This window comes from Somniosus microcephalus, chromosome 3 (assembly GCF_052327205.1).
Source record: "Somniosus microcephalus isolate GS21.2 chromosome 3, FLI_Smic_1.0, whole genome shotgun sequence".
NCBI classification, from domain to species: domain Eukaryota; kingdom Metazoa; phylum Chordata; class Chondrichthyes; order Squaliformes; family Somniosidae; genus Somniosus; species Somniosus microcephalus.
Window position 1 is genome coordinate 41,646,129 of NC_140989.1, and position 21,763 is coordinate 41,667,891.

Below are 21,763 nucleotides of genomic sequence, written 5' to 3' on the forward strand. Positions count from 1 at the left end.
TGGTAAGTATGTGAGGTGAGTGTTAAGTGTTATAAAATGTTCACTTACCTTTTTTTCTGCCTACAGCCTTCAGCCACGGTGGTTCCGGAGTCCCGACATCTTCGTTTTAGATTTCACAGACTGGCTGTTGGATCCTCCGAACCAACAGTCATCTGCTTTCTACAAAGTTGAAAGGTTTGATGAGTCCTGAACACAAGGACTCATCAAACTACACAGTACACAGAATGCCAGTGTTTGACAGCTTCACAGAGCTGTCAAATGCTGCCATTTCTTCTTTCAAGAAGTCTTGACAGATGGCATGTCAGACGTTGCCGTGCTCTGTCAATGACTTCCCCCTAATTGGCCTGCTGAGCCCGCAGGGCGGGCTTAACAAAGTCAATCGGGAAAATCCCTCTGGTTGGCCAGAACATGATGGAGGCGGGACTGAGATCTGGCAAGCAGCAGTCCCGCCTCCAGCATATCTCCATTCACAAAATCCAGCCCATAGAGTCATAACGGCACAGAAGGAGGCCATTCAGCCCATCAAGTCCATGCTGGCTCTCTGTAGAGCAATCCAGTCAGTCCCATTCCCCCGCTCTATCCCCGTAGGCCTGCAAGTTTATTTCCCTCAAGTGCCTATCCAGTCTCCCCTTGAAAATATTGAATGTGTCCGCTACCACCACTTACGTCGGCAGCGAGTTCCAAGTCCTCACCACTCCCTGCGTAAAGAAGTTTTTCCTCACATCCCCCCTGTATCTCTTGCCCAAAACCTTAAATCTGTGTCCCCAAGTCCTTGTACCATCAACTAGTGGGAACAGCCTTTCCCCGTCTAGCCTATCCAAACCCGTCATAATCTTGTACACCTCTATCAAATCACCCCGCAACCTCCTTTGCTCTAATTAAAACAAATCCAGCTTCTCCAACCTGTCCTTGTAGCAAAGATCCCCCATCCCCGGAACCATTCTGGTAAATCTCCTCTGCACCCTTTCAAGGACCTTCACATCCTAAAGTGTGGTGACCAGAACATGTCCACATTCATTTTGACAGTTGTGCTGTCAGTGTTCTGAAGCATTGAGGTGCTGCAAACACTGACAATCACTGCACAAAGGTGCACGGCTGCACCCAGACTCTCCCATGACTCTCTCCATATACTTATGGAGGAAGTCACAGCACGCAGTGAGGTTCTCTTCCCTTCCAATGGGCAGAAGACACCTCCCCAGGAGACCAACGCAGCCTGGTTGCACATTGCACAGGAGGACACAAGCAGGGGTGTCGTCAGGAGGACCAGGCTGCAGTGGCGCAAACCTTTCAATGATCACGAAATGTTACTGCCAAGCCACACTCAACCTCATCCTGCTGTGCCACTCATCACATCCCCATCACTCTGCCTTCCCTACCCTACTCCTGCACATCTTTACTCATACCAACTAACCTTGCACCTCCACCCATCCCTCTCTATCTACATTATCACTTCCCCATCCCACTAGCCACCCCTCACACTCACCTGCATCCTACTGCAAGCATACCAACTAACAACATACAAGGGTAGGCACTTGGGTGGTTTAGCCATTGTTCATGTGAAGTTTCTGATAATGTGCTGTCAAACATGGAAATCTTTATTTTGAACACTTTGCATTCTTGGACGGATTTGTGTGCACCTTTGGAAGTGGCTTAGTGAGTTGCAGTGAATGGTGAGACATAACATCCCCCCCCCCAACCCAATGGTGATGAGTGTGAAAGGAATGGCTTGGACATTGTAGGGATGCTTTATGGTGCTGGTGTGGGGTGGTGCCAGCCTGTTGCATCATGTGGCAGCCCGGGTGTACAGTGTTAAGTGAAGCAAACCTGGCCATGGTGAGTCCATCGGTGGTGTCCCGGGCAGCAATGTGCACGGGTGATGATGCCCTGTGTCCTGTGCAGCATCAGTTGATTGCGGAGAAGGTTGGTGGTGTTGTTGGTGCTGCTGGTGTGCCCGGTGATGCTGGTGTTGGGGCTGATCGTGTTGGGATTCTGAAGACCAAGGTGAGATATTTTCAAGGGCACCGATGCTGATGGGATAGATGGCAGGAGAGTTTGAGATGGCAGAAGTAATCTGTCTATAGGTTGTTCCAAGGAGGTGACAGTGGATAGAGAGATTACTCCAAACACTTCAAAAGTGCATAAAGCTCAAAAGTGTGTTCCAAATCATTAATGTTCCAGCTTCTGACATTGGAAAGTGACCAGCTGTAAAATGGTAGCTTTTATACCACTTTTGCAACTGTCACCTATTGAAAGAAATGGGGAGTTGTTCAGAACCTGACATACTTACCTGGCGTGATCTCCGAGCGACGGGAACCTCGTGAAAAACTTGGTAAAATGGTGATTAAAGCACCCTCTTAACTAGCACAATCCTGCCGCTTAGTGCCGGGTCTACAAAGCGCAGGCAGAGCCGGCATTAGGGAAACTCACAAGGAGGCGGGTTCAGAGCGGGATACCGGCCCGCTGTCAATCTTTTTGATTTTGACAACGGGACCCGCCTCCGAACCCGCCCTCTTGAGCGCCAGCAAAATTCAGCCTGTAGTGTGAGATAGAATTGGGACAAGTAGCAATTTTTTGTTGGGTGTAGATAGGGAAGCTGCTGAGTGTGGTACTGGAGAGGTCTACTCTGGAGATAGCGAAGGCATGAATAAGGGAGGAATGTTGTTTTAAAGTTGCAAGCATTGGCTCCTTCAACAGGAGTGCTAATCTCCCCAATGACTGACAAACTGCACCTTTTGCTCCCGCAGACATGCTGAGCCATTCAGCAGTCGCTGCACCTCCAGCAGCAGCAGGTAACAACATTTATATTGTACCTGGAGTGCCTCTGCCTTTCTAGGTGCTGGCGAAACTCGCCACTCAAGGCACATTTACATTGCTGTGCAGGTTTTGGGAAAGCGTTGCTTTCTTGGCCATCTGGTGCTGTTCTCTCTTTGTTTACTTTTCCAGCACCGTTGTGTTTTTGAAAATTAATATATAGATAAATACCTACATTTATGAACAGAAATTTAGATGGGAGATTAACAGCCAATTTATGTTGGTATCAAAATTCTTCTTCGTTACTATTAAAATGACCCTAATCAGGTTGAGGCAGATGAAAAAATCTAGCTTGAGGTGGGAAATGATCAGATATTGCTAAAGCAGATGGCAATGACTGATAGAACAGTGCTACAAACTGGGCTCCAGGTGGCAAAATTCATTTCTCTAATCAGTTTAACATTATACAGAATGTAGTACAGTCCTGATGTAATAAGCAAAGCAAATTTTCTTGTCATAACTGCCATTGGCGTATTTCTCTTCAGGCACCGAGCTGTCAACCTCTTCCTTCAAGGCTATGAGAAATCCTGGATTGAGACTGAGGAACATTATTTTGAAGACAAGCTAATAGAAGATATAGCCGTAAGTAACACTTTCCTGTTGCCCTTCATGCAGCCTAATTTGCATGGAATCTAATAAGGTAATTGAAATGTAAAGCGGTGTCATTGGGGAAGTTTTTTTATTGTCATACCTTTGCTTTTACCTTTCCACCAGGACAACTCTTCCATCGTCACTTAACGGTCTACAACAAATATCCTTTATCATTGCTCTGTTTGATATGGACAATGTGCATGTTAATCCATTCATATGGAATTCCTCTGTACACTATTTTAGCAAAAGCATTAACCCATTAAAAAAAATGCCTTTGTTAAAATAGTGGACTGAGGAATTTCATACAAACATGTTAACGTTTGTTATGAATATCGCACAGAAGAATTTCAGCGCCAAAGGAGAAATCTTCTGTAACATTTTCATTTAATAAAATTGATTTGCGAGGTAGACTGAGATTATCATTGCAAAGTTTTCAAGCTCAATATGTTACATGGACTTAGCAGCATCCCTTGAAAAGTTCAAGTTTTTCACACTTGCCATCTGGAATCTGCAGACAGATATCCTTGCTCACTGCAGGCCAGACACAACAATACCTTGCATTCACATGGTACCTATAAAGGTAAGGAAACGTCCCAGGGCACCTCACTATTGGGGGAAAGGAGAACGGACTCCACGTTATATCAAGAAATGACTGAGTGCACGGGACACAGCAAAGGATACATGTCCCGACAACATCCCGGCTGTCGTGCTGAAGAACTGTGCTCCAGAACTAGCCGCGCCTCTAGCTAAGCAGTTCCAGTACAGCTATAACACTGGCATCTATCCGACAATGTGGAAAATTGCCCAAGTATGTTCTGTCCACAAAAAGCAGGACAAATCCAACCCGGCCAATTACCGCCCCATCAGCCTACTCTCAACCATCAGCAAAGTGATGGGCAAAGTCGTCAACAGTGCTATTAAACAGCAATAATCTGCTCACTGATGCTCAGTTTGGGTTCTGCCAGGACTAGTCGGCTCCAAATATGCCTTGGCCCAAATATGGACAAAAGAGCTGAATTCCAGAGGTGAGGTGAGAGTGACTGCCCTTGACATCAAGGCAGCATTCGACCGACTGTGACACCAAGAAGCCCTGGTAAAACTGAAGTCAGTGGGGATCAGGGGTAAAACTCTCCACTGGCTGGAGTCATACCTAGCACAGGGAAGATGGTTGTGGTTGTTGGAGGCCAGTCATCTCAGCCCCAGGACATCGCTGCAGGAGTTCCTCAGGGCAGCATCCTATGTCCAACTACCTTCAGCTCATTCATCATTGATCATCCCTCCATCATGACATCAGGGCCTAGAAATTCAGTATAGCCACTTTTGGGGCGGTAAAGTCGGGCGGCCGCTAAAGTTTGCGCCCGCCGGAAAGTGGAGTCCACTTTGCCGAAATTCAGTAGCTTTGGCCAAGGAGTTCGCTCGAGCGCTAAAACTGGCGTTGCACGGCTATCTTTAGGCGCTAAGCCGGCGGTGCAGACTGATACCGCTGAGGCCGGGCGCAGCGCAGGTGCGGTCATGTTTTGATTGACAGCAGACACCCTGGCGCCGGCCAGCTCTTAAAGGGGGAAGGGTCGACTTGGTCTGCTGCCACGCCCTGGATACTGCAGCCCTCCAGCTAGGCCTAAACACTGCTGCTGGAGAGAAATAGCGCCAGGAAGGATGCAGAGGGCCCGTGAGCGAGCGCAGCGCTTCTCTGCCCATGATTTAAAGGTGCTGGTTAGGGCTTTGGAGAAGAGAAGCCATATCTTGTTCCCGGACAGTGGCAAGAAGCCTCCCAAGAGGGTGTACAGGAGAGCCTGGAGGGAAATCGCCCAGAGGGTCACAGCCAACAGCGATGTCCCCAGGACTGGTGTCCAATGCCGGAAAAAGTTTAGCGACCTCACTCGGATTGTCAGGGTGAGTACCCTTTCCAGTGTCCTCCTCATCCTTGCATGTGCACCTCACATTATGGGCAAAGGGACCTCAAAGCCCTAATGGCCAGCCCTCATCCAGCAGCTATGGCACTGGCATGAACATCAATTGCACTTTCTGCACTTTACACACTGGCCAAGCTATTCGACCATGGGAGGCAGTGCATACAGCAACAGGGCACCACACTGGCCAAGCTATTCGACCATGGGAGGCAGTGCACACAACAACAGGGCACCACACTGTACTTAGAGGCCGTCCTTTCTCTTGCAGGCCAAGCTGGCCCAGAATCTGAAGAGCCGGACTGTCACCGGGGGAGGCCGTGCCCAGTTCCAGCAGCTCAGTGACCTGGAGGAGCGCGTGGGTCGAGTCATGGGTGCCCGGGTGATTGGCCCCGTTGCAATTGGAGATGCCGACCCTGTGCTGGGCCCCAATGGTAAGGACATGACCGTTTGGACCTCTCTCGTTCCCCTTGCGCTTCAGATCTACATCCTTTGCCACTGTCCGACCAATGCGCAGAATGCCACCACTCATGCCTCCCTCGCTGACGCCCTGTCCTCACTCTAAAGCTACTCTTGTGCCTTCCTGCTTTCAGCTGGTGAGGAGGAGGTCCCTGAAGCTGCGAGTGTCAGTCCCTCGGAAGAGGAGGACGAGAAGGAGCAAGAGGAAGGCGGCACATCGGGGGAACCCTCATCCGCGCCAGGGGATGGCAATGGAGGGGACACGTGTTCCCTGGAGGAGAGCCAGGGGGAAGTGTTGCAGGGGAGTGTAGCTCCTGTGCCCAGTGGCGTCCAGCCAAGCGGGAAGGGTCGGCCAGCTCGGCTGCCTTCTCCCCAGAGGGGGGAAGTGTTGCAGGGGAGTGTAGCTCCTGTGCCCAGTGGCGTCCAGCCACGCGGGAAGGGTCGGGCAGCTCGGCGGCCTTCTCCCCAGAGGGGGGAAGTGTTGCAGGGGAGTGTAGTTGCTGGGCCCAGTGGCGTGCAGCCACGCGGGAAGGGTCAGCCAGCTCGGCGGCCTTCTCCCCAGAGGGAGAGTCCGGCCTCCAGTCCGGAGACGGTCCTCGCCCAGGAGGTGCGCCTCCTTGATCAAATGTCCGTGGACTCGGATCGTCGGCACACCGAGTTCATGGGGGTTGTGGCACGGTTGCCTGAGGCCATTGAGTCCCTGGCTCATAGTGTGTCCGATTTCGGGACCTCACAGGCCAGGGGTTTCGAACAACTCGCGGCAGCACAGGCCAGGGGTCTCGAACAATTCGGGGCATCACAGGACGCGAGTCGGGCACAATTCGGGGCATCACAGGACGCGAGTCGGGCCGAATTCGGGGCATCACAGGACGCGAGTCGGGCCGAATTCAGGGCAGCACAGGACGCGAGTCGGGACGACTTCAGGGCAGCACAGGCAGCGAGTGGACAATTGATCAGTGGTGCCGTGCAGTCACTGGCTGGTCTGATGCGGGCACAGACCAGGGCAGTACGGGCACTCACTGCTGCCACACTCGCTGTGTCACGCATGCATTGCCAGGGCACCCGCCGCGCTGCTGCAGCACAGCGGTCTGGCCTTCACCAGATTGCGGCGCTTGCTGCAGTGCCAGCCCGGCCGAGTGCCAGTGTCTCTGGCGACCAGCGAGCGCCTGGCATCAGCCAGCTTGCCCCCATTGCTGCAGCCGCCACTGCCACTCCCCCAGCAAAGCTGCGACGAGCTGCTGGAGAGACTGATGCTGCCCAGCCACAGCTGCAGCAGTCAGCAGCCGGCCCCTCGAGGGCCAGAGCTCGTCTAGGCCGACCCCCAAGGGCATCTGCCGTCACGCAATGTGCCCCTCAGGAGCCTTCCCCCAGCCTTGCAACACCCACAGGGCCCAGGTTGAGGCGGAGCAGCAGGTCGTCCAGGGGCCGGAAAAGGCTGGACAAGGACTCGCCCTCTTGGCACACAAAGTAGAGTGTGTTGGCAAATGTTTTTTTTATATGGGGGTGCTTGTGCTGTCTATGGGGGGGGTTCTTTTGGTAAGGCCGAGGGTGAAGGCAAATGTTTTTTTATATGGGGGTGCTTGTGCTGTCTATGGGGGGGGTTCTTTTGGTAAGGCCGAGGATGAAGGCCATTTGGATGGACAAGTTTTGTTATTCCTCCCCAGGTTGTGGGAGTGAGATATGTTTTTGACTGTTTTTTGGGGGTGTTGTGTGTTTTTGGGTTTCATGTGGGAAGGGCCCTGAGTTTGTTCAATAAAGCTTTTTCTTTATTCAGCTTGTCCATGTGTGATGTTTCAAGTGGTTGTTGCGTTAACCGGCTGAGGGCTTGCGGAGCGGCTGCATTCATGTGCCTTCATTGCCACAAGCCATTCCCTGACAGGGGCCCTAGAAGTGTCGTTCAATAAGCCGCCGACGGACGGCCCTTGGACCTTGTGGCTCCCTCCTGGGCTGGTACTCCTCCTCCTCCTCCTCATGGTCCTCCTGCTCGTCCTCCTGAGGTGGTGGTCCAACGTGAGGTGGCAGTGCCTGAGTCCTGCGGATAGCCAGGTTGTGCAGCATGCAGCAAACGATGACGAACTGGGAGACTCTATCCGGCGAATACTGCAGAGATCCGCCGGAGCGATCCAGGCAGCGGAACCGTTGCTTGAGGACGCCAATCGTTTGCTCTATGATGTTCCTTGTGGCTTGATGGTTTTCGTTGTATGCCTCCTCAGCAGGGGTCCTGGGCGCGCGGAGCGGGGTCATGAGCCATGTACACAAAGGATAGCCTTTGTCCCCGATAAGCCATCCTCTTGGGGGAGGCTGTGCCTGGAACATGTCAGCCACAGTAGTCTGGCGCAGGATAAATGCATCGTGGCTGCTGCCTGGAAAGCGGGCATTGACAGCCAGGATGCGCTGCCTGTGGTCACACACCAGCTGTACATTGAGGGAATGGTAGCCCTTCCGGTTGCGGTAATCCTCGGCATTGTCGATAGGTGCCCGCAAAGCCACATGTGTGCAGTCAATGGCGCCCTGCACCATGGGGAAGCCCGCTGTTCTCGCAAATCCGACTGCACGCTGCTCCTGCCTCTCTAGGGTCATGGGGAAGGAGATGAATTGGTGTCTCCTTGTGAAAAGGGCATCGGTGACCTGCCGGATGCAGCGATGCACGGCGAACTGGGATATGTTCGCTATGTCCCCAGCAGCGGCTTGGAAGGAGCCGCTTGCATAAAAGTTCAGAGCCACCGTGACCTTCACTTCCACCGACAGAGACGTTCTGCTCATCAGCTGTGGACGCAGATCTCTGTGAAGCAGCTGGCAGATCTCTGCAACCACCTCCCTTCTGAAGCGCAGCCTCTTAACACACTGCGCGGCAGTCATGGTGAGATAGGACACCTGCTGGCGGTATTCCCTGAGTGGGTAAGGCCTACGTTGCCGACGCCTGATGGCCCCTCTGCGTCTAGGCATGGCTGCCCCTCTCACACAGCGTCTGCGAGCCCTTCGCACATAATGCTGGAACTGAGGGTTGGAACCCCATGCAGCCCCCATAATATACTTGCAAACAGTGAAATCACAATGAGTCAAACTTCCAAGCTCTGGCCAGAAGCCAAAAATACCTCTCCTATGTTGGCCCAAATCAGTAAGGTCTCTTCCTTGGTCTCTGTCCAGAAATCCGTTGCACTAAAGTCATTGCAGCAAAATGGCTGGCCTTTATAGTTCAGTCTAAGTGCCCTTTAATTAGCGCTCCCCGAGGCCCACAGGGCCTCTGCTGCATTCCACTTCACAGTTCTTAACAGCGCCACGCCCACATTGGGCGGGCGCCACTGAAGTTCCGGTTTGGGGCGCACAAACGGCGTTGCACGACAAAATGACGTCATAAGTTGCGCGCGCAGCTGAGCGCGCGCAAACACTTTGCGCCGGCGCTAAATGTCTACTGACGTTGGGCGTAGGCGCAGATCGTTCTGCGCCCGGCCGCTAAGTGCCTAGCGCTCGAGATCTACTCCTCTTATGGCGCTAACGGCTGGCGAACGCAACTGAATTTCTAGGCCCAGAAGTGGGGCTGTTCATTGATGATTGTACAGTGTTCCGTTCCCATTTGCAATTCCTCAGATAAAGAAGCTGGCCGTGCCCTGGAACTCCCTCCCTAACAGCACTGTGGGAGTACCTTCATCACACGGACTGCAGCTGTTCAAGAAGACGGCTCACCACCACCTTCTCAAGGGCAACTAGGGATGGGCAATGCTAGCCTAGTTAGCGACACCCACATCCCAAGAAAGAGTAAAAAAAACGCACTGAGCCAGGAAAGGAAAGATTAAGAGGGGCGATGGAAAGCTTGATTAAAGAGAAATGGAAAGCAAATAAAGAGCAAAATACTACAAATGCTGGAAATTTGAATCAAAAACCAAAAAACACTTGAAGCACCCAGTGAGGCAGTGAGCACATGTGGAGAGAAGAGAGAGTCACGGTTTTGGCTACATTCCCTTCTTCAGATGCCGACTGTCTCTTCTCTTTATAGATGCTGATGGACCTGCTGTTTGTTCCCAGTTTTTTTCAGTTTTTGTTTGAGATCTGGAAAGCGCTGTGTATGTTAGAAGCTAATACAATCTGGTTCAGCGCGGATATGCAGTTCTTTTCTGGTTATACGAGGCGCTGCATTCAGAGCACTTAACTTTGTGTTGTGCAATGTTTTCACTGAATACTGTACTGTAAATTTTAAAGTTTCTGCTAGAAATCCTGAATCAGGTCAGTATGTTAGTAATTAGTGGCACAATTTTTTTTAATGGAATTTCTGTTTGGTTGTAAGTTTATCTGTTTATTTCTTTAGAAACCAGGGGGGAAAAAACCAGTGGAAGAAGAGGAGGGAACTAAACGACTTGACCCTCTTCACCAACTCATTCTGCTTTTCAGTCGAACAGCTTTAACTGAAAAATGGTAGGTTTAACAGAATAGTACAATTCGGATAACTTGCTTTTCCTACTCTCAAACTAAATCGTTTGGATCTAACGTTGTACTACACTTGAAAAATAGTTCCAGATACGTTTGTGGGATCATTTATTTGCACTTCAGTTTTTTTTCATTGCAGTGTCCTATACTTGTGACAAGGGAAGAAACACCTACAGGGGAAGAAACAGTTTTAAAAACCTACCCGAACCCAGAGCCAGGAGGAGCAGGAGTGCGAGCTGCTGTCAGCCCAGGCATGCCCCCTCCCCCCACCCTAATATTTACCGTAGGCCCTCGGTCATTGTCCTAGCCTGCCGATTATGCTCCTCCCCGCGACCGGCGAACTGCCTCTTGGGGCGCGACTAGTGCCATCAGTACACCAGTCACCTCCCGTTGACACAAGAGGACCATTATCCCGCTCCTTAGTGTAGGTGCAGCGCTTGTTGTCGCCACTCGGGTTACACCTGAAAAAGGGGGCGAGAATTAATTTCCAAGTCAATGTTCTGTCACAGCCTTCTTGATGTTGATGGCGTCATAACGTTAAGCCATCACCCCATTGGACCGTCCCTTGCTATCCTGCATTAATGCACATTCCCTGGCTGGTACGTCAAGGCTTTTTACCATCATTGGCAATTGTAAAACATTTTTTTTGCTGGTGATATGGTAAGTTGCTTTCTCTTTTTCTTGTGAACTTGTGTTGAGTCAATATATTAATTTCAAGATAATGGCCCTGATTTTGGATTCTCTATCACTCCATTTTATCAGTGTAGATGGGGTGGCGGCGACACTTAAAATGACTTACCACCAACTTCCCTCCCGAGGCCTGCCTGCTGCAGTTCTTCACATAAAGAGTGATCAGTGAATGAAATTGGCTTCTGGGAAGTGAAGTACAAACCCAGTAACATTTCAGAAACATTTGGGTGTTTTGATGGGAGGACTGCAGGATCTCTCTGGATGAATGAGCTAAGGTCGGCCAGATGGCCTTCCGTCCTCATCTGTGTTTATCTTGTGATCAAAGAATTTTCTTATAGTTTGGCACTGGGAATGCTGCCAATTATGGTTTTGAAATTTCTAAACTGGAAATTGCTGAAACGGCTTGTTAAATCTCTCCTGCCATGTTGCTATCGAACAGACAGGAAAGCTTTTGGGTGAGACTAAGGTACATTGCTTGGGTCTGAGAGCAGAGTGACGAGGAAATGTTAGAAAAATTTGAACTCTTCAGCCTTGCAAGGAGGTGAGTGGGGGACCTTATGGAGAAACATATAATACTAAGTGGAAAGAAAAGGTACTAAGGTACCATGTACTATTTCACATTAAACTACAATTACAGAACTTGGGTACAAAGTGGTAAAAGGCATGTTCAGGACTGATACAGGGAGCTGGATTTTACCTTTCGATGCGGCTTGTGGGGCAGGAAAGCTGCCTTCCGGGTTCCCATCCCGCCCCCAACGACGTCTGACACACAGACGCTATTTTGCGTTGATTGGCCTTGTTAAGCCTGCCTTGCGGGCTTGTCGGCCAATTAAGAGAAAGCCGGTGTCAGATGATGTCATTTGATGACGTGTCATTTGCCAATTTTCTTAAAGGGACCACACACAATTTTTTTGACAAGTGATTTTTCCGTGTTTGACAGCATTGAGGTGCTGCAAACACTGACAGCCACTGTACAAAGATGAGCCCTTGCACCCAGGCTCTCCAGTGACTCCCTCCTTAGGCTAGAACAAATGGCAGCTGCAGGTGAGGTTACAGAAATGATCTGTCACTGGTGAGAGAGGTTCTCCCAATGAGGTGGGACTACACAAACACTTCAAAACTTCTTACCTACAGAAAAGTCTAAATACATTAAAAATGATTTTCCAAACATTTTCTTACCTCTGAAACTCACCATCGGATGCTTCACACCACTTTTGCAGCTGTCATCAATGAAGAAACATTACAGTAGACCCACAGCACGGCACACTTATCCTGGCGTGGTGTCCAGACGTCGGGAAGCCCACAGTAGACCTGTCAAAATTGGAAAAAGCCTCTTAACTACCTGTTAACAACCTGTTAACAAGCAGTTAAGTGCCTATAATCCTCATCCCGCCGCAAGGTGTCGGGCACATGCGCAAATTGGGGACCCGACACCTGGGAAGATTGTTTGGAAGCGGCTTGACAGCGGGTTTGGGACCCACTGTCAATCTTTGCAATTTTGTCACCGGTCCCGCCTCCAAACCCGCCCCCTGAGTGCCGGCAAAATTCCCCCCAAGGTGATTAACCCCTGCAATTATCTTCGAGAAGCAAAAACTCTAACCTCATTGAAAGAGGCAGTCAGATGATGTGATGGATCGTAGGTTTCTATGAAAGGATGAGCCAGAACCTCATCTTTGGTCAGTAAATCCATGTCAACTAACTTTTTAGCTACAGAGGCCTGGGAGTTTCTCGGAGCCGCTCCCACGCGGCCATCTTAACTTTGCATGTAAATGGCGTTTCCACCACACTTCTGGCCAAGTTACGACGGAATGTAGGAGCAGCTCTGAGGACATTCTAGCCCCATAGTTACTGCTCTTGTTGTTCTCAAGAGAGGTGATACCAGCAAGGCAGCATTTACTGGCTATCCCTAGTTGCCCTGAGGACATTAAAAGTCAACCACAAAGTGTAGGCTGGAGTCACCTGTTGGCCAAACTGGGAAAGGGTGACAAGTTCCCTTCATTGAGTGACAAAATCAGTTGAAGTTTTATGACAATCTTTCATGGTCATTTTTTCCCATCATACCCTCACAAATGATCAGATTTATTGAATTCAACCTCACAACTTGACAAGGCGGGATTTTAATTCACTATTCCTGGGTTGCTATTCTAGTACCATGCCGTACGTAATTTATATTAATAGGTAGGTGGTATGACTATAGGGGTAGAATTTCTGTGGGGGTTCTCCTGATAACTCACTGTAACTTCGGTGGGAAACCTGAAGAAATGGTGTAAGTAACCATTTATACCGTTTCTCTGGGGTTTCTGTCGATGGTCTGCCAAAGTTAAGGAGAAAGATCAGGAGAACTCCCTTGGAAATTCTAGCCCATGTTCTTTAAAGCAAACTAAGGTACAACCACAAAAAAAAATTAACTGAATAACTCAGGTTTGAAATTATACTTAGAACATTCTCTTCTGATCTCCTCAGTAACCTGGAAGAAGATTTCCTCTACATGGCTTATGCTGACATTATGGCAAAGGTAATGATTGAATTACATTGATAAATAAGTTCAGTACAAATTATTTATATAAATAATAAAAATCAATTCTTTTTAGAGTAAAATAGTTTGTATTGGATAGCTCTTTCAAAGCTACAATGGGACGAGCAAATGGTTTTACGACAGAATTGTTGCTTTGTTTTTCGTGTACAGTGGAAGACTTTGCAATGGTTGACGATATATAATCTTGCTCTTAGAGGGTCGACAGAATGGACCTGGTGGGAGGGGAGGGGGTGGGGAGTTGGAAGGCGATCCCAGGGGTAACTAGCAGTAGGCCAGAGTATTTTTGTGGGACCATGAGGAGAATAAGCAGCTGTGAGGAATTTCCCAGCCTAACTTTTTAAAAAAACTTTTACTTATCTTGTTTTCTTCTTTCTTTTTTGTGTCCTCAGTCTGTTTTGGGCGTGGGAGCTCAATAGTTTGAAAAACTATTTTCATTGGCTGAAAACATGCTTGAAAGCGTGTTTTTTCAGCCAAGCAAGATTCCAGATTTGGAAGAGTGAAATGGTTGGATCAGTAACCCAGCTCAGTCTTTGATGCATTTTGTGCATCAAAGCTGGGAGATACTTGTCAAATAAGTAAACTCGCAGCAGCCTACGGAGCTCAATAGTGCCCAGCCAAGTAAACTTTGCCATTGCATCTAAATGCTTAAAGGAGCACTCTGGTTTTTTTGGGGGCGTAAATTTGATTTTTGAGACAAAAAACCTCGCCCAATCTACAGCCTTTTTTTTTGTTTTGCTGTAAATGGGTTATAGTTATACTGCACCTAGGGTGGTCAACACTCCAGGATTGCCCTGGAGTCTCCAGGAATTGAAGATTAATCTTCAGGACACTGCTGTGAGCAGCCCTGGGAGAGAAATCATAGGGCATAAAAAAATGTTGTTTTTTTAAAATTTACTTTGAAAACTTTCATTTTATTAGTTATAAAAATATTACAGATGGAGATAAAAATATGTTTGACTGGGCAGAGCGGTTGGAGGCGAGAGGTCATGTGTTGAAACCTCCAGGGATACGTTGATCCAGAGTTAGTAGCCCGAACTGTACCAGCTACTGCTGTTGCTGGAAATCTGACAATGAGGGTGTCAGACCGGAGAGGCTAGAAGTAGCCTTTTTGAAAGAAAGATTTGAATTTATATACAGGAAACTTTGTGCTATCCGGCACCGACGGGACCGAGCTGTTGCCATCCCATCAAAACTGCCGGTCAAACCAGCGCTAATGTTGAAACATACGGAGCTTTTCCGTATCTGGCAACAAACCCTGTTGCTTAGCAACAGCTTCTAAACAGTCGGCCGTACCTTGCAAGCATCTCTGTAGCTTAGCAACAGCTTCAGCGAGACCTTGCAGAGCCTGACTGGTGGAAAAAAAAGCAACGAAAAGAAAAAAAAACAAACAAAACGGCTCCTGATTTTTGCCGGTGGATCGAACATTCCGGACAGTTAACCTCCGGATAAACCAAAGTTTCCTGTAGTGCCTTTCACAACCGCAGGACGTCCTAAAGCACTTTACAGCCAATGAAGTACTTTTAAAGTGTAGCCACCCGTTGTAACGTAGGAAACGCAGCAGCCAATTTGGGCACAGCAGGGTCCCACAAACAGCAATGAGAAAATGACCAGATGATCTGCTTTTTTAGTGATGCTGGTTGAGAAATAAACATTGGTCTGGAGAACGCCCCTGCTGTTCTTTGAATAGTGCCATGGGATCTTTTACGTCCACCAGAGAGGGCAGACGGGGCCTCAGTTTAAAATCTCACCTGAAAGACGGATAGTGGAGAATAATGGAGAAACCTTGTTTTATTCCATTCAATGATCACCATCTATGTGGATTAATTCAATAAAGCTCAGAAAAACAGGAGTCTTCGCCCCCAAATTATCTAAACCACACAGCAAGATGTTAGATGGAAGGAGCAAACAAAAAAAAAACACTTTTACAATTGCTAAATGCTGCAGATGCTGGAAGTCTGAAACAACAATAGAAAATGCTGGAAACACTCAGCAGGCCAGGCAGCATTGTGGGGAGAGAAACAGAGTTAACGTTTCAGGTCGATGACACTTCGTCAGAACTGGAAAAAGTTGGAGATGGAACAGATTTTTAAGCAAGTGTGGGGCAGGGAAAGTGGGGAGGGGAGGAAAGAACAAAAGGGAAGGTCTGTGATAGGGTGGAAGGCAGGAGAGATTAAGAGACAAAAGGGATGATGGTGCAGGCAAAAGGAAATGGGAATGGGACAAGTTAAGAAACAAAAGATGACTCTGGATGAGGTGTAAATGGCACTGACAGAATCATCAACAGCTGTCATGTGAGAGAAAAAAGAAAACATAGGGGCCGAGTTTATAGTTTGAAATTGTTGAACTCGATGTTGAGTCCAGAAGGCTGTAAAGTGCCTAATCGAAAGATGAGGTGCTGTTCCTCGAGCTCACGTTGAGTTTCGTTGGAACAGTGTAAGAGGCCGAGGACAGAGAGATCACAGTGGGAATGGAGCGGAGAATTAAAGTGACAAGCGACCGGAAGCTCGGGGTCACACTTACAGACTGAACGGAGGTGTTCCACAAAGCGGTCGCCCAAACTGTCGTATGAGGAGAGGTTGGGTCGACTAGGCCAGTATTCACTAGAGTTTAGAAGAATGAGAGGGGATCTCATTGAAACGTATAAAATTCTGACAGGGCTAGACAGACTGGATGCAGGGAGGATGTTTCCCCTGACTTGGGGGGGGGGTCTAGAACGAGGGGTCACAGTCTCAGGATACGGGGTAGGACATTTAGGACTGAGATGAGGAGAAATGTCTTCACTCAGAGGGTGGTGAACCTGTGGAATTCTCTACCACAGAAGGCTGTGGAGGCCAAGTCACTGAATATATTTAAGAAGGAGATAGATAGATTTCTAGACACAAAAGGCATCAAGGGGTATGGGGAGAGAGCGGGAATATGCTATTGAGATAGAGGATCAGCCATGATCATATTGAATGGTGGAGCAGGCTTGAAGAGCCGAATGGCCTACTGCTGCTCCTATTTTTTCTATGCGTTTGGTCTCCCCAATGTAGAGGAGGCCGCATCGTGAGCAGCGAATACAGTATACTAAATTGCAAGAACTACGAGTAAATCGCTGTTTCATCTGGAAGGAGTGTTTGGGGCCCTGGACAGTGGGAAGGGAGGAGGTAAAATGGCAGGTGTTGCATCTCCTGTGCTTGCACGGGAAGGAAAAAGCACTTTGCTGGTTTATAGAGGTAAACTGTGCTGCTCAGCCTGACAGCTGCTAGAAAAGATAGTGATCTTTGCCTCTGGCAGCTGTGTTTATATTGATCATCCTATGAGGAGAGATTGAGTAGACTAGGCCTATATTCCCTGGAGTTTAGAAGAATGAGAGGTGATCTCAATGAAACATATAAAATTCTTAAGGTCTTGACAGGGTAGATGCAGGGAGGATGTTTCCCCTGGCTGGGGAGTCTAGAACCAGGGTCACAGTCTCCGAATAAGCGGCCGGCCATTTAGGATTGAGATGAGGAGAAATTTCTTCACTCAAAGGGTTGAGAATCTTAGGAATTCTCTACCCCAGAGGGCTGAGATCAATGGACTTTTGGATACTAGGGGAAGCAAGGGATATGGGGATAGTGTGGGAAGGTGGAGTTGTGATAGAACATCAGCCATGATCTTACTGAATGACGGGAGCAGGTTCGAAGGGCCGTATGTCCTGGTCCTGCTCCTGTTTCTTATGTCCTTATGCTGCAGTAAGTGGGTGGGTGGGTGGGGCGGGGGGAAAGGGAACACTGCTGCCTCCAGATGTGCAAACAAAAAACAATTCTTTAGGTGGGTGGTGGCATCTCCAGATGTAACAGCACCGCCTGATTTACTGTATAGCTATGCCACTAAAGTCAGAGTTGCCATTAGTGCAGTACTGTAATGGGGTCATAGAATGCCCAAACTCATTCCATGTAGCACTTATGTAAAAAGTTAGCAGGATTCCATCTTCATTAGAGGCTCTAAGCTGAAATGATTACCATATCAGGAGCCATGAAATAATATACATTATAGTTATACATTACAGCTCTGTTGAGGATTCTAAGAGCAGACTCTACAAGTTTACCCTTTTTTGGACAAGGTTGTTCAGTGTCATGCTAATAGAACCTCAGTAACAAAACCTACACTGGAAAGCTTGAGGTGATTGAGTCATAGATGAGATGTGGTTTGGAGCAAGAGAGGTGAAATTGACAGAGTTGGTCAGATTTGAATTCGAGTTAAGAAATCATGTGGAAGGAACTATGGTAATAGCTATTTAAAATGCCACATGTTTTAAATTGAATCACATTTCAATGAGGCATTTTAATGTTCTTTTCCTGCAGAGTTGTCATGTAGAAGAAGATGAGGATGGTGAGGAAGAAGTCAAAAGTTTTGAAGTAAGACTTTTCTCGATTAATCTCTCAGGCGATACGTATACTCAGCTTTTATGTTGAAACTAATTTTCTTTTGTAGACGTCCTTGCTTAATGCCAAGTGCTTTGAGCTTTCGCCCTTTGAATTGGCTGCTTATTTTAAGTTGGATGTGATGTTCAACTCCAGCAATGCGATCATACACAATTAATTAATTATGAACAGCATTTGTTTGGCAGCTCGATGTCTACATGTAGAACAACAGGTCCTGAGGATACATACCTCCTCAATAAAGGAGATATTTTGATTCATTCTTGAAATTAGATTACATCATTGCAGATTCTCGGATCTTTCACGCTACCTTTTCTCATGTACATAATCTAACCATCAGTGGATACCAATGAGGACCCGCCATTAAAATCACCATATGGAGAGTAAATGGTAATAAGAATCAGACAAAGAGCCACAGAACATATCAGTTACTGGCTGAATCTCTGACAAGGTGTAATCTAATGCCGGTGTTCAGTAGAAATCTGCATGGTTTACTTTAATATCCAAAGCTAATTGTAACCCAGCACATCTACAGTCCCTTCATTTATTGTTCTTAAGGTTGCAGTTCCTCTTTTTGAACCACAAAGGATGGATTTCAAAACTGGACAAAATATAAAATAGTGATTCCTTTTAGCATGATTTAACTTAATAAAAAAATTAATTTTGATTTGTGATTGGAAAAATAGTTTCTAAACCCTGTCATCTTTGCAAAATCTGGCTACAGTTTATTGCGGGGACCAGTTGATGATGAGCAGCTATTTTAGGGCATCCTAGCCTCACTTTTAAAATTTAGCAAGGAATTCAACATGTTCTTAAGTATTGGTTGTCACAAAATACATCCATTGCCTCACTGATTAGTAACTTATATACAAAAGATGAACAAGTAAGCAAACAGAACACATCCGTAAAAGCCATTTCATCTACAAGAATAAAATATTGCATGAAATTGTTATAATTTCTGTACATACTGGCCCAGATTTTCCTGTCAATAATGGTGAGGGTAACGGCATTCACCATTATTTATGCGCAAATCGGACAGCAACCTCAGGGCGAGGGCAGATGTGTGGTTAAAATCCGAATTTCATCGCTCTGCCGTTAGCGTCACAAAAACGGCATCTCACATCCTGACTCACCATTCAAATACATTGAACATTGGGAAATTCCTGTACTTGCGCGGCAGGTACGAACTAAACTCACCACAGAAAGTTAGGGCTTGTCCATTTCAGTCTAAGCACCTTTTTTAATGGCGTGATAAGTGTTAATTAATGCCAGTCAACCTCACTGGCACTGAAAATTAACGGTTACAAGTGTGGAACTCATTCCTTCAGCTTTTAATTGTTGGAGATTTTTTTAAAATTTTAATAACTTTTTTTCTTTTTTCTTTCTGCCTCTTTTCTCTCTCTCTTAATCCAATCTTTCTTTCCCTCTATTTATTCCTCTTTCTGCACCTGATGTGATGTTGAATTCACTATTCCAACTTAGACACTTCCTGGTTCAGAATCTGCACTGTTCATTTCACAATCCTTCAACCTGATTGGTTAAAGAGATGCACAGTTGCTTGCTCTGTTCACTCAGATTCCAGATGCCCTGTAGAGGGCGCCGTGCCGCTTCCATCTCCCACTTCCAGCAACTTGCAGGACGCAATATCATGGAGATTAAACAGGCAAGGGCGAGTCTAACTTATGACGGGCGCCGTTCATTGACCGCTTACAGGAATTTTTGTGCCACTAATTGCGTAACCTTTTTTATTTATGGTTGGCAAAATGCAATGCTAAGTTTACTGCGTGCAACTGCCAAAACAGTAAGTTACAGGTCTCAGCTAGATAACGTGGTAAGATGCAAAATGGTGACCAGATGCTGCATTCCACCCCTCCCCCACCTCACTGCCTAAAGTAAGAAAAGGAAATTTCCAGGGCTATCCACTTTCATGTGTTTCCTTGCTGTTATTGTCAGAGCCTTTATGGTTGGGAAGTTGTGCCTAGTATAGAGGGCACCTAGATGAGAGGGAGTAAACACAACTTAAGGAAGAGAGGTTGTGAAAAATGCCAAATCCATCCCATGAAGGCCACAAAAGGAATGCTGCAGCTTTAATAAAAACAAAGACTCATGAACTGACAGAATTTTGTATTCTTTCACTCCGTAGCTACTAGGGAAGAGGTTGAAAATGAAGGCAAAACTGTCAGATTTTGGCACGGCTCAGTGAAGCAAGGCTGCACTATTACTTTACGCTCCCATTTTAGATTTATCACCATTTTCTTCCAGACTAAGAGTTTTTGCGCTTACGTGGAAATGACAAAAAAACTGATTAATTTTGTTTTTGCAGCGTGATATAATCAAAGATTTACGAAACAAATTTGGCAGCTTCTGGGAAACGTCTCTGGTAAAACAAAAAAAAAGGAAAAGAAAGCGAACTAAAAACCCACTAATTGTTCTGTGTTAGTGTCATCTACAGTATTTCAAATAATTTTCATTTTTTGAATCCATTACCTTGTTCATTTGTGTCATTCCTTGCTTTTTTTATATATATATTCCCGTAAAAGCCTTCATTTTTTTTAACCTCTTCCATCTGAATTTTTGGTTCTTCCAACGTGTTTCTTAGTAGTTCCAGTAGAACACAAAGGCAGCAAAGCCAATTTCATAACGGGCTGCTTTTGCTGCTGCTGCTGCTCCTCATAAGCCACACATGTCTCCCAAAATTCCTTTTGTCTGGACATGATGCAGGTTTAATTGTTTCACGCCCCATGTTCTCAGCTTTGAGCTGCGCCATTCAACGCCCAACACTGTCCTTGTTGTAGGGCTCTAAACTGTCTTCTGTTGGTACTCTTGTCCCATCCAAGCTGTGGTATCCTCTTTTTAGTTGACTTGCAAGCTTCAAAGCTATCAGAAATTCGGATTTGTTAATCCACATTTACCCCAGGCATTTTGTCAAGCCTGTTTCCATTACGCGCCGCTGAAAAGACCCGCTGTGGTGCTCCTCACAAGCACCTATACACGGTGTGTTTGCGTGCTCATGCATGTGCATCAGTCTTCTGTTGTGGTTCAACTGAAACGAGGACAAAACACTCTTTCCAGGCACGCATTGTGCATTTGTACCAGAGTTGGTTCCAATAACTGGCCAAATTATTGCATTTTTAGTAATATGGGACAGTTTAGGAAATACCAGACCAATGAAAGTTCACAATATTTGGGCCTTCTATCATTGATTTTTCCAAATAATGAGAAATATCAATTATGATCTATAAATAACCTAAAATATATTCCAAACATGCACTGAAAGTAGCTGTGAACCACAATGGAAACAGGCTTAAAAGCACAACAAATATTTTCTTACAATGTCATCCTGCAGCAAGAAGAAAAAAAGGATTTTCTGTGAATACTCGTATTGATCGACATCCGCACAGAACCTGAAGAGAAGGCCAGGTTCCTGCTAGAAAGGGTTTTATTTTGGATCCGTTTTTTGATCGTGCAGTCTCCTCAAAAAAGGATACTTCAGCTTTAAGATGGTTGAAGAAACCAGTAACACTATTCAAAAAAGGTGGGGCAGATGTCTTGACATCTTTTGTCAGCATTCTGCAAAGATGGACTGTATACAGGTGACAGAAAAGTTGAAATTCCAATGTTAGGCCTCAACTATGCACGGCCTGAGAAGTTAGCATAGAGCCCTAGGTTTAAAAAAACAACAAAATGTTCTTGTTGGAGAAAAGAAAATACTTTTATTTACCTCCATTCAATTTGCTTGGCTTTTCTGTTTAGGAGAAGGAAATGGAGAAGCAAAAACTTCTGTATCAGCAAGCAAGACTTCATGACCGAGGTGCTGCTGAAATGGTTCTGCAGATGATAAGTGCCAGCAAAGGTAAAGGAGCTAAGGGTTACACAGAGCTTCACTGTAAAAAAAAAAGGACCGACCACCAACCAGAGCTGTTCTGAGCACCCTATATTCA

At 46.8% G+C, this 21,763-nt stretch overlaps 1 protein-coding gene across 1 annotated transcript in view; it reads left to right on the plus strand.

The window, feature by feature from the left end:
- ryr2a (ryanodine receptor 2a (cardiac)) overlaps positions 1-21,763 on the plus strand; it is a 957,985-nt gene that overhangs the window by 789,672 nt on the left and 146,550 nt on the right. The window contains exons 75-79 of the mRNA XM_085980259.1: positions 3,297-3,393; positions 10,072-10,178; positions 13,344-13,395; positions 17,745-17,798; positions 21,576-21,675. Coding sequence (XP_085836385.1) covers positions 3,297-3,393; positions 10,072-10,178; positions 13,344-13,395; positions 17,745-17,798; positions 21,576-21,675 — 410 coding nt within the window. The remainder of the gene's footprint in view (positions 1-3,296; positions 3,394-10,071; positions 10,179-13,343; positions 13,396-17,744; positions 17,799-21,575; positions 21,676-21,763) is intronic.